The sequence below is a fragment of the Psammomys obesus genome, unplaced genomic scaffold, assembly GCF_907164565.1.
Source record: "Psammomys obesus unplaced genomic scaffold, mPsaObe1.curated_primary_1811, whole genome shotgun sequence".
NCBI classification, from domain to species: domain Eukaryota; kingdom Metazoa; phylum Chordata; class Mammalia; order Rodentia; family Muridae; genus Psammomys; species Psammomys obesus.
The window spans coordinates 12,273,448-12,286,080 of record NW_026596234.1 but is presented as its reverse complement, the minus strand read 5'-3'; the positions used below and the strand labels follow the sequence as shown (position 1 = coordinate 12,286,080).

Sequence of the window (12,633 nt, the reverse complement as noted above, 5' to 3'; positions counted from 1 at the left end):
ACACACACACACACACACACACACACACACACACACACACACACACAAAGACTTTTAAAAGGAAAGAAAAAAAGACAGAAGTAGTAAACTGAGCACCCCACATGGGAAGAGCACCCAAGCTTCATGGAGGCCAGGTCACCTCCTGTAGGACTGGCACAGCATTGCCTGTGTCTTCGGCTGCCACCCTGGGCTAGCCTCATCCACAATGACCTTTTAGCAAGCCACGTCCCAGACGTTTGGCTGCAACAAATGTAGAGTGAGCAGCGCAGCAGGAACACAGCTTGGAGATGGAGGGTTCTGCTCTGTCCCCAGTGAAGGCCTGGCCACCTTCCTATACAATCCAGAATCTCTGACCTACATGGAGTCGCATGCCAACACCCCCCCCCCGACACAAGCCAACAATCAGGGAAGTCCGTCCCGTCTTAGCCAGGAGGAACACGGGGAGAAAGGAAAAGGGAAGGAGCCTGCTCTACCTTCTTAATCCTCAGTGTGGCACATTTAAATGTGATACAGGAGGAAAGAGGTTAAAAGCTGTTCTCAAAAGCATAGTCTGCCAGAGAAAAAGCACACTGCATTCCCAGGTGCTCATATCTCCTGGCTGGGTAGCAACGGAAATGATGAAGAACAGAAGAGCTGGGAGGCCTGGCCTCGTGGGGAGCGGAGCAGCAGGTGACTGAAGGGTTCAGGGAGGAGGTGGAGGTGAGGAAGCCTCAGCAAAGCTGCCCTGACAATCACTCTGTGGCAACCAGAAGGAGAGACACTCATCTCAAATGCCTGGCACAGCGAGCTAACGGGAGCCCGCAGCAGTATTTCCGTGGGTTCCGCTTTAGGGAGCGTTTGCAGATAGATTTGCATATTTACTAATGAAAATATTAAAAGGGTTTAATTCCGTGATTTCTGAATTTGCTCTGCATTCTTAAGCAGAGAGACTGGCTGCTTCAGACAGAGACAAGTGGTTCTTGGTCCTGGGAGACTAGAAAGGAGGCCATGTTGGGGCCTGCCTGGGGCCAAGACCTCAGGCTCAAGAGATGTGTCGGGAGGCAAGCGGGTGCCAACTCTTCTTGGCAGTGAGCCAATGCTGGTCTAACTTTGTTGGGTTTTTAAGTGTGGTATGTAAATAGTATACCTTTTATCATCACTCCACCCATAAACACACACACACACACACACACACACACACACACACACACATCCATAAGTGGAGCCAAGCTGAACACAGGTCTTTCTTACCGTGACCAGCGTGTGCTGACCCATGTGTAGTCACACCAGTTCTGTGTGTCTGAGCCCAGCTGTGACTCTACATTAAGGTCAAGGAGACTCAGCAGAGCAGGGGAGACTTGACTGCAGAGATCAGGCTCATGTAGCCCTTGGGTTCAGATTCAGAGGGTGGGAGGAAGATGGGCTTGCCGGCCTCGTGGTCCTAGAGTGAGGATTAAATGAGACCCCGTGTCTAAGCCATTCCCGCTGGGCCTGGCCCACAGTCAACTCCCAAGAGAGTACTTGCTGCAGGTAGGCTGGTGGCTGCTGCTCGGCCTAAGAGTCATGGTGGAGACAGGCCACAAGGCTGGACCACCTGGGTTCAGATCATTGGCCTGGACTGATTCACTCTCCAGCCTCCGGCTCTTCACCCAGGAATTGAAATCATCCGTGCAGAGAAAGTGGTTGGCAGGAAGCTTGGCACAAAGGGAATGCTGGGTAAAAGGTGGATAGCATCTCATGCTTTCAAGTAGGAGAAGTTTCTGTGTCTGGAAGCAGAGGAGGCTACCAGGTCCCAGAGTGAAGTGAGGGAGTTGGAGGGAAGCTCCAAGTCAGTGGACTTGAAGAGTAACTCCGTGGTTGAGTATGTCCAGTCCCCATCCAGAGTTCACCCATGCCTGAAGACAAGGAGTTGTATTGTTTGAAATGATGAAGCTCAAAAATACCCCCAGAGAAGCACCCAGATCAATACACCCTAGAAAATAGCTCTCCCGGCTGGGTCTGTCGCTTTTCATCATCACCAGTAGCTGTTCCCCAGGAGAGCTGCCAGGTGTCCAGGAATGTGACACAGGACGTTTGTGCCAGGATCTCAGTGTGAGCTAAGAAGTGCCTTCCTTGGATGTGCTGGAGCTAGCCTGACCTGAAACCCACAAATTAGAACTGGAGAGGGAGAAACAGGAAGGTAGTGTCAGCAGGTCATATCCGGCCTGGGGACATGTCTGTAGAGCGCTTGCCATGGGTAAGGACCTGAATTTAACCCCCAGGACCCAGGTAAAAATCCTGGGCAAGGTGTGTGCTTTATAATCCCAGCAGTGGAGAGGTGGAAGCAGGGGGATGCCTAGGGGCTTGCTGGGTAGACGGCCTACTGGAGTCCGTTCGTCCCAGGCCAATAGGAAACCCTGTCTCAAAAACCAAAGTGAACGGCTCCTGAGGTCGTCCTCTGGTCTCTGTGAGTACACACATTTGCACCTGCACAAAAATAAGAGGAGGGGGAAGGGTAAAGAGAGGGAGAGGAGGAAGAGGAGGAAGAGGGGGAGGAGAGGAAGAAAAGACAGAGAAGGAAGAAGAGGAGGAAGAGGAGAACAGAGAGGGGAGAAGACTAGGAAGACGGAAGAAGAGGAGGTAGAGGAAAGGGAGGAAGAAGCAGCTCATGCTTGGGGCCGGCCTCTGCCTTCATCCTGCAGCTCCTGATTGCCCGCTGTGGTCATGTGACCCCGGCACACACTTTCTGACTCCTGACCTGTGCAGCATGCGGGGTGGCGTGGATTCTACATGACGTTCCCAGATGCTCTCTGTGTTTTCTGTGCCTGCCTCCCTGCCGTACCTGGGGAGTAGGGGCACCCAGAGTGTCGTGAGCAGGCTAAGGGGACAGCACTTCAGCGCCCTGTCTCTGAGAAAGTCCCTACCGACACCTCTCTTCAAGCCTCTGTCTGAAGTCACGGTCTGTGATGAACGTGGCCTCGGGAGCTAAACCTTCACGTGTTTCTTTGTCTCTCCAGGCATCACCAAAGTGGCCTCTCTGAGTGCGCCTCAGGTCTCTGCCAAGTGAGTATTTGGGCCACATCCCCCTTTTTATCTTACTTCTTACTCTTTCTCTTCTTCAGAGGTTGGAGGCTGGGGTGGGAGTGGCATACTCTGGAATTACTTACCCCAAAATAGGAATGCCAGCATGGACACAGCTAGCTGGCCTTACACAGATAAGCTGACTGCCTGAACCTCAGTTTCCTCATCTAGGAAAGGGGACCATCGAGCGAGCTGTCCCACAAAGTGAATGGATATGTCAGTTGCTTAGAAGGTGCTTTCAGCGTCGTCTGCTGTGCTCTTCTTTCTGGAGTTTGCTTTTTTTTTCATTCTTCCCTTTCCCTGTTTAGACTCCTCTCTCCCCTTCCCTTTCTCCTCCCCTGCCTCTGTATCCCCTCCTTCCTCCTCCCTTCCTCCCCCACCTCCACCTCCCCTCCTTTTCCTCTTCCTGCTGTTTCCCTCCCACACCGTCTCCCTGCCTCCTGTTTCTTCATCCTTCACTTGTTCCGTTCTTCTGGCTTCAACAGTCACCTGGGACTCCTCAGTCCCAAAGCCCACGGATGAGAGAGGAGGGGGCATAGCCCTGCCTCAGAAGGGCTCCCAGTCTACCGGGGAGACAAGAATCCTCAGGCAGAAATTTCCCTCTCTGAGTACCACAGAGAGGCCTCGGTGAGGGCCTTGGCGAGGGCTGCTTCTTTCTCAGGAAGAGGTTGTGGTGTTGGCAGCCGCTGAACCCAGTAAAGCTTCCCGGGCCGTTTCCTCAGGTTGGAGGGTGGCACTGTTCTTCCTATAGGTGTGTTACACACAGAGGATGTGGAACACGTAAGGTGTGTGGTGTGTGGAACAGCGAGGTATGTGGCTGTGTGCGTGTGCGTGTGCGTGTGTGTGTGTGTGTGTGTGTGTGTGTGATGTGGAGGGTGAGATGTAAGTGTGTGAAGTAGGGTTATAGGGTTTGTGGGAGGTGTGAGCTGTGGGGTGGGGTGTGCACGTGTGTGCGGTCATGTGAGTGTGTGCGTGTGTGAGTGCAAATGCATTGGTGTAGAGGACAGAGCACAGAGACAGAGGTGTCTCCCTGGGCCAGAGCCTCTCGCTGAGCCTAGAGCACAGAGACTCAACAAAGCTGGCTGGCCAGTGAGCTCCAGTCCCCGCTTCGCCTGTGCTGGAACTACAGACGTGTTTCACACCGTCTTGCTTTGTCTGTGGGTCCTAGGAATCAGGACTCAGATCCTTGTTATTTCGCCCACTGAACCACTTCCCCAGTCCACATTTCTCTGGGTTTTTAACCTGAGCCCCGGTTTAATCCAAGTCTCTTCAGTGGGCTTTGAGCCGGACACTGGAGTTGACAGGCATGGATTCCCATCTTGAACTGCCTTATGGAGAGGCAGGATGTGAACTCTATCAAATAAGGACCTCTGCCCAGCAGGAGGGTCCACCTCACAAAACCTCACAGAACCACTGACTGCACCAGAGGCGTGCACAGAGCTGCAACAGTGGCTGGTTGAACACTTTCTAGACCCCATCCTGGGGTCTCCAGTGGAACCTTCTAGAAAGCAGATTACATTTATTTGGGACTTTGTACCCGTTTTCATTCCATTCACACCTGAATAGAATGAAGCTTCAGACCAAGGAAAACCCAGAGGGTTATCTTGTCTGCCTAAAAGATACATTTGAAGTAGACAGATTTTAGCTGAAGGATTTGACAAGAAGGCCAGCCCAGCGTCGTCCTCCCAGCCATGTTCATAGAGGCCCAAGTACATGGGGACATCATGTTCAGCCAGCTTTGAATCTAGAGAGGCCGGTAGAGTGAAGACATTTGGTATTTGGTCTCTGGATCCTGAGTTGAGGAGAGACACTGTCTCAAAAGCTAAGGTGGGAAGCGGTAAGGGAAGATACCGTGTGTCACACTGCAGCCTTCATGCGTGTGCAGGCACACCTACACACAAGTCCATATGCAAAGACAGATAATCAGGCTGGCCACAGTAATGAATAATGGCTTTATGTTTCCCATGGGAAGTCTGATGTGGACCTGGTAGCACTCTCGAGAAGGCTTTCCCATGCTGTGTTAACAGGGATCCAGCGTCTTCTGGGTTATAGCTTTGCTACTGCAAGTGACTTCTCCACTGCTGCCCAAAGAGAGGAGAAGGAGGGCCGGCCGCAGGCAGCAGCTTACAGCACGCCCACCTGCATCTTGTTAGATAGAGCCCTGACCCAGGGTAGAATCTGACTGCACAGAAGATGGCAAACATATCTTCTTGGGTTCTAGAGGAAAGAAAGCAAAATGAGATGTGATGTGTACGAACGTTGCTTTTGCTCTAGAAAGCATAATCCCCAAGGGAAAAAAGAATGGTGGGACATCCCAGCATGCGGGGGAGAGATGCTGGGCTGGACTGGGAGACTTAACCATCTCTCCTTCCACCAGGCCTCACCCACGTGTCCCTCCTGGCCAGTCCTCCACAGCCATGGCAGCCTATGGGCAGACACAGTACAGCGCAGGCATCCAGCAGGCACCACCTTATACAGCATACCCGACTCCAGGACAAGCCTACGGAATCCCCCCTTACAGTGAGTATCAAGCGAGGCCTTACGTCCCCTGTACCCCCAACACTGCGGTCCCTTCATGCCTCGGCGCACAATGATAGATGCAGCTAGGTTGATTTTAACATAAAAGTGAAAGAGCATGGCTGGAGATTCTTCCAGCCTGTGTCAGCGGGCCTCTTTTATTTGCAAGACCATCAGCTTTGGCCTTTGAAAAGCAGAGACTTCACACTTCTCAGCACTCTCCGAAGGAGCCCACGTTGGTCATTGTCAAACTAAGTCATGTGACAATGCTTAGTGCAAGGACAGGAGACGCGATGAGGGAGCTAAGGAGGATGTGGCTCACAGGTTATGTATAGGGAGGAACAGCTCTCTTGAAGTGCAGTGGGAGAGACTGAAGGTGCAGGGGTGGGGAAGGGTGCTTGGAGACCTTAACCATCAGCACCTCAGAGCAGAAAAGTGTTATGTCACTGGTTTCAGGTGCTCAAATGACATCAAGAACCCACCTGTTTCCCACGGTGGGGGCTTCAGGGTCAGCAAGCCCCTCCACTACAATGACAGGCATGGCCCTAAGCACCTTTAAGCTGCAAGTCCCCCAAACAGAGAGCCTGAAGCACTTGGGGAATGAAGGCAGGAGAATCAGAAGTTCAAGATAATTGTTGCTATGTAATAAATTCAAGGCAAGCCTGGGATGCAAGAGACCTTATCTCAAACACACACACACACACACACACACACACACACACACACACACACCAAGCTTGTATACAAGCTGACTCTAGCGCCTCTAAAGTTCTGGTTTAGAAGCTGATGAGAACACTGCGGATGACAGGGAAGGGTTCTAACCATGTGTTTTTGGTGCTTCCGTCTCCTTCATAGGCATCAAGACAGAAGACAGTTTGAATCACTCCCCCAGCCAGAGCGGGTTCCTGAGCTATGGACCAGGCTTCAGCACCGCGCCTGCTGGACAGAGCCCCTACCCCTACCCAGTGCACAGTGAGTGTGGCGCCCTGCCCTCCCTGCCACTGTCTGGGGTGCCCCAGGTTGCACGCCCATCCATTCATTCACCCACTTACCAGACTTCCAGAGTGCCTACTGTGTGCCAAGTTCCATCTTAGATGATGGACAAAATGGGAGTTCTGCCCTGGGGGGCATCCCCTTGCCCAGGCAGAGATGGAGAATACACAAGCCAGCAGATTAGACGGTAGTCCTGCCAAAAGTTGAGCATGATGTAACAGCATGGTATCGACACAGAGCTGGCAAGCAGCTGACAGGCCAGGGGAGAGGAGGGACAGTCTGGGAGACCGAATAAAGACAAGGGTGAGGCGGTGCTGGAGTGTACACCGGACAAGAGCACCCCAAGCAGAGGGAACAGCCAGGACTATGTCGATGTGGCTAAGGAACAGAACCCAGATGCCAATGCCGGGACAGACTGGGAGGGTCCCCGGGAAGGGCGCCTCAGAGAGGGAGCAGGAACCTGAGGTCTATGCAGCCATGTTGGCTCAAGCGAGTCCATTGTCGGGACTCGGAGAAAGGCCGTGCAGAGAGTAATGGGCACACAGGGAAACAGACTCCGTGCCAGGTGCCCTGTAGGTGCTCCTGCAGCCCCCACGGGACTGTAGGACCTTCTGGGCAACCCTGGACTCTCTTTCCCCTCTCTGCCCCTCCCTGGGCTCCTTCTCTGCTTGTCCCAGGTGGCACTTGGGGCTGCTGCATGGGCAGTGACTCTGGGGATCTTCATTCTGGTGCTTTCCCCCCTGGAAACCATCAGGGGGACATGATGGGGACTGGGCGGGCACGCTTGTACTGGAAGTGGCTACCGGGGAGTGTGGCCGCTTCGCCTTGTCTGTTTCATTAAGGGCTATACAAATGTCTTCATGGCATGTGGAGAAAGTGGGTGGTGAACAGTCACAGCCAGGCAGACAATCCCGCCAGGAGCTTTGTCCCCAGCACCTAGTGGGTGCCAGGTGGGGATGGCATACAGCCGTCACCACTCTCTGAAGTATTTAGACAGTCATTGGACCCACACAGAAGAAGAAACTGAGGGGTCGAGGGAATGACCAGTTTGGCCAGTGTCAGGACAAGAACCTTGGATCTCACCTTGCATTCAGTAGGAAATGGTGGGCTCTCGTTCCAGCCTCCGCCCTCCACCCCTAGCCCTTGGCTTTGACTGCTACATCTCCTTCCTCCTCTGCTTCTGCTATGGTCTCTGACATCCTGCCAGTGTCCTCTCTGAGTCTGGTCATATCATGAAGGACGTGACCAGAGGAACAAGAATCAACACGTCCATCCCCTAGATGAACACAGCTGCCCTATGACAAAGACGCTGCCATTGCTCCTCTGTTAGGTGGAGAACCCAGGGCTTCCTGAGTTACTGTAAGACAGTAACTCAAGCCAGGTCATGTGACCCAGGCAGTGCGATAGACGCCTGGCATTCTCCAGCCCAGGCACGTGAGCCCACAGCATCCTGTCCTGCACTCAGCACAGTGAAGGGACTCAGGTGTGGGCCCCGCCTCACCTCAATCGTCATGAGCCCTTCACAAACCGAAAGCATTTCCTGCTCATTTCCCGCCAACTGGGGGACGCTCATGGTTCTCAAGGCCGCCATATGTGGCTGTGACTGGACTTCCTGATAGCTGCTCTGAGCTGGACACTGACAACTGTCAGGAAGGACCCGCCTCCTCCTTTTCGAACACAAACCCATAGAGCTCACACCCTCCTGTCAACATTTCTCTGCCCGGAGTTGTCCCAGAGAAGGGATAAACTCTCAAATGATAGTGTGTTTCAGATGGTTATGGGACTTCATTCTGAGAGAGAGAGAGAGAGAGAGAGAGAGAGAGAGAGAGAGAGAGAGAGAGACATAAGGGAAATGCTAGGATGGCTGAGAGTAAGCAAAGGATGTCAGTAGGGCTAACCTAGCATCATTCTGTGATGAGAAGCCAGGGTTCCTTGCTAAGAACTGAAAGTCATGATTTCATAAACGTACACGGGACAGAAATAGGACCATCCCATCACTCTATGGATTGGTAAACTGAGGCACTGCAACAATGTGGCAAGCATTGGGACAGCCATGTCTCCCCTTCCTCTCCCAGCCCCTTCCACACTGATTTTTGTTGTGGGTGTTTACACCTTGTTTACACCTCCAGCAATGAACCAAGGTTCTTCCCCCACATCCTGGCCAACCTTTTCTGTGCTTTTCTTGTTTTCTTTTTTTTTTTAATGTATTTATTTATTATGTATACAGTCTCTGCTTACATGTACCCTTGCTGTGCTTTTCTTGATGGCTGCCATTCTGACTGGGTTGAAACCAAATGTAGTCTTTGTTCTTATCAGGTCTGTTTCTTCATTTTAATTTGTTTATTTCTTGCTGAGATATAAATCCACACTCTATAAGCTTTACCCTTTGAGAATGTTTAGTTCAGTGCATTTACGAGGCTGTGCAACCATCACCAATGATCCCTCAATGTTGTCAGCATTCCAAAAGGACACCCCGTACTTCTGAGGGCTGTGGCTCGGTGTCAGAGCACTTGATCATTGTATATAAGGACCCAGGTTCAATTCCTGGCCTAAGAGGGGGAAAAAAAAAAAAAGACAGCCATCTCTTCCTCTACTAGATTCTTCTGGTAATAAGGGTAATAAAAGATTCATTAGAAGCTGTCACTCTTTCATATCAATTTTGGGAGCAGGCTAAATGTTCAAACATCTGTAAACATTTTCTCCCACCTTGGCCCTGGACCTACCCAGTGTCCTAACCTCAGGCCACTTGTTGAGTGCCTGAGAACCCACACAGACCTTCTTATGCAGACATAAGCACTATTAATAGTCTGTTAGATGCCGTTCTCATGGCAATGGTCGTGACCAAGTTCCTTTGCACTTGGAGTCTCTCTTCACTGCAGGCTTGTGTGCTCAGGGGCCATCATGCAACCCTCTTCTTGACTCTTGTGCCCCGAGTTCACTGCACTCTCTCTGTTTTGGGGATTTGCAGTTTCCAGCTAGTACTTCTTCGAAGAATTCTTTCTGGGCTGGGGAGACGGCTCGGTTGATATGGTGGCTGCCTCACAAGTGTGAGGCCCTGAGTTTGATCTCCCCAGAACCCACATTCATACAGTGCTGAGGAGGCAGAGGCAGTGGACCTCCAGGGTTCCCTGGCCAGCCAGCCTAGCCTGCCTGGTGAGTTCGGGGGTCTCTCTCCAGGAGGGACTGACACAGAGGATGTAAACGGTGTGACTAAGGAGTGTTTGCTAGGGTGCAAGAAGCTCTGGGTTCCATCCTCAGCTTGACACACACAGGGCACACTGGCTCACACATGTCATCCTAGCACAGGGGAGAAAGAGGTAGGAGGACCAAAGCCTGAAGGTCAGCCTGAGCTAGCTCCAAAGCAACTTTGAGACCAGCACGTTGGCCCCACTGAGGCCAACCTTCCAGGGTGTTCTACCCACTGTCTGTGAATGGTAAGCTCGCTCTGCGGTGGGTGGATCAGGAATTCTACTCTGAAAGCTCTGGAAGCTGCTTCCTCCTCCTTACCTGGGTAGTTTCCTTGCCCCTAAAAATGGCCTCTGAGGAGAAACTATCCATAGACAATCTACAGAGCCCTCAGCCTGGCGCTTTCACCTTGGCCTTCCACCCCATAAATCTGGGCCACAATGCTTCCTGCAGATTCTGCTCCACCCAGGTGCCCATCCTGAAAAGGGCACCGTGTATTTGCCATTCGCTTCAGGTCCAGCTAGGGTCACCGCCCTGATTGCCTTATCCTCAATGACTGGGAAGTGGCATTTTCAAATTCTGTCAATCAGCAGGATAAACGCCCTTTGTGCATCAGGCCTGGCCAAGAGTGGAAGTCCCACAGGAAAGTGCCATTTGTAACGTTTTCCATCATGACTGTGCCAGCCTCACAGATGTGGATGCTATCATATGCACTGGGCTTGTCCTGGACTCGCTTTGTAGACCAGGCTGGCCTCAAACTCACAGAGATCCGCCTGCCTCTGCCTCACTGAGTGCTGGGGTTCCAGGCGTGTACCACCATGCCCAGCTCCTCTCGCTGTTTTGAGAAATCTTATTCTTTCCAGACCTTGAGCCTCTTGCCCTTGTCAGGGTGCACACTCGCCGTTCTCCCATCAATCAAAATACCTTCACCAGCCTGTGGTGTGAGTATGTGTGTATGTGTGTGTGTGTGTGCGTGTGTGTGCGTGTGTACATGTTCACACATAGACCTGTGTGGAGACCAGAGTTCAGCTTTGAGTGTCTTGCTGTCTTGCTCCCCACCTTATTTTTTGAGCAGAGTCTCACTGAATGTGGGACTTGTCAGTTTGGAGCCTGACACTGGCTGAGGGTCCCCCCCCCGGTTCCGCCTGTCTTCATTGCCAGTGCTGCCACTCCAGGCACACCACCAGGCTTTTTTTAATTGGTGCTGGGACCTGACTCAAGCCTTCACACTGGCACAGAAAGTGCTTAACTGACTGGGCCGTGTCCCCAGCCTGAGCGCAGGCTGCCCTTGTTTTCTGTTGGCAGCTGTTTTTAGCACTATCTTGGGGAGCGCCTGGCTGCATTAGATAGGTGCGCACGGATGACCGTCCCATCTCCTCTTGCAATCGTGTTTTCCGGAAAACCACAAGACCTTGGAGCAGAAATGGACGAAGCAAATCACAAGCTATGTGGCAGTCAGAGTGTGGGGTAGGGCAGGTAGGGCAGAGGGAAAGGCCTGTCCTGGTGAACCTCATGGCAGGTGGTCACAGCTAGGGCTGGGTCCAGTGGCCCCCACCCCCCTCCTGGCTAAGTGGAGCAGGTTCTGTTTCACCTTGGTAGTGGCAGCAGCAGGCTGCCCTGGCCCAGCCAGTTCTGAGCAGGCAGAGTCAGCCTGATCTCCCCTGGGCGGGCGGGTCAGAAGCCAGGCTTGGCAGCTGAACCCTGCTGGCCCAAGGTTGGGTTTCCAGGTGTGAGTCAGCAACTGCACACCACCGAGGTGCCAGCAGGTGTCACCTTGGCCCCAGCCCCACCTCCCCTCCCCCCCCACCCACCCCCCCCGGTGCTCACCTTCACAGGTTGGCCAGCCCTCTGTCTTACTTCTGGCTAGTGTCCTCGCATTTTAGGACACCTGGACATCAAGGGCCTGGGTCCTCTCCGATTATATACAGACTCTGATTGGTTGCAAACCCCTGGGGCTGGAGGAGGGATGAAAGGTTTGCCTGGGGAACAGGAGCAAGCTCAGCTGACAACTCATAATAAAATACTGACCCACAACAGTGGTCACTAGCCACGCTGCTGCCAGGCTCTTGAAGTGTGGCCAGGACAATGGAGGAAATGGCTTTTCACTGCTGTTTAATTTTGATTAATTATGGTGTCAGCATGGCTACTGAATTGGGCAAGCCAGCTCTGAGAGAGGGGGGTTCTTGTTTGTGGTATAGCGAGTTGAACCCAAGGCCTTGTGCATCTAAGCACAGGCCCTGCCCCTGAGTTCTGCCTGCAACCCTTTTCTTAAAAATACATTCTTACTTAGAGACAAGATCTTATTTAAGGCCTTAAATTCATGATCCTCCTAGACAGTTAGGATTATAATCCTGTGGCACCAAAACCAGCTCCTGTTGCTGCTGTTGCTGCTTTCCCCTCCTCTCCCTCCTTCCTCCCCTCCTCCTCCCCCAACTCCCCTCTTCTTCTTTCTCCTCCATCTCCTCCTCTTTCTCTTCCACCTCCTCCTCCACCACCTCCTCCCACTCCTTGTTTTTCATCTTTTGTGTGCATGTCTTTGTGTGTGTGTGATCTATGTATGTGTTTGTGTGTGTGAGAATGAGTGTTTGCATGTTATAACATACATGTGGAAGTCTGTGAACAACCTCCAGTTTCAGCCCTAGCCCTCACCTTATTGACGACATGATGTCTTGTTAACCACTGTGTATACTGGACCTAGCCCATGATCGTAAACTCTTGTCTGTGCCTCCTATGTGAGTGGGCTCTGGGATCTGAACTTGGGTCTTCCTGCAGCAAGCACTTTCCCCCTTGAGCCAACCCCCCAGCATAAGCCCACCCAGCTTCTAAGGGAAGTGTAGAGGCTAGCTCTCACCCCAGCTAATGCTAGGGGAGGTGAGCAGGTCGTTGTATGTGCGATGG

At 52.4% G+C, this 12,633-nt stretch overlaps 1 protein-coding gene across 1 annotated transcript in view; it reads left to right on the top strand.

Moving 5' to 3' along the window:
• Eya2 (EYA transcriptional coactivator and phosphatase 2) overlaps positions 1 to 12,633 on the top strand; it is a 92,627-nt gene that overhangs the window by 6,554 nt on the left and 73,440 nt on the right. Inside the window, exons 2-4 of the mRNA XM_055596085.1 lie at positions 2,976 to 3,021; positions 5,417 to 5,559; positions 6,412 to 6,528. Of these exons, the coding sequence (XP_055452060.1) occupies positions 2,976 to 3,021; positions 5,417 to 5,559; positions 6,412 to 6,528 (306 nt within the window). The remainder of the gene's footprint in view (positions 1 to 2,975; positions 3,022 to 5,416; positions 5,560 to 6,411; positions 6,529 to 12,633) is intronic.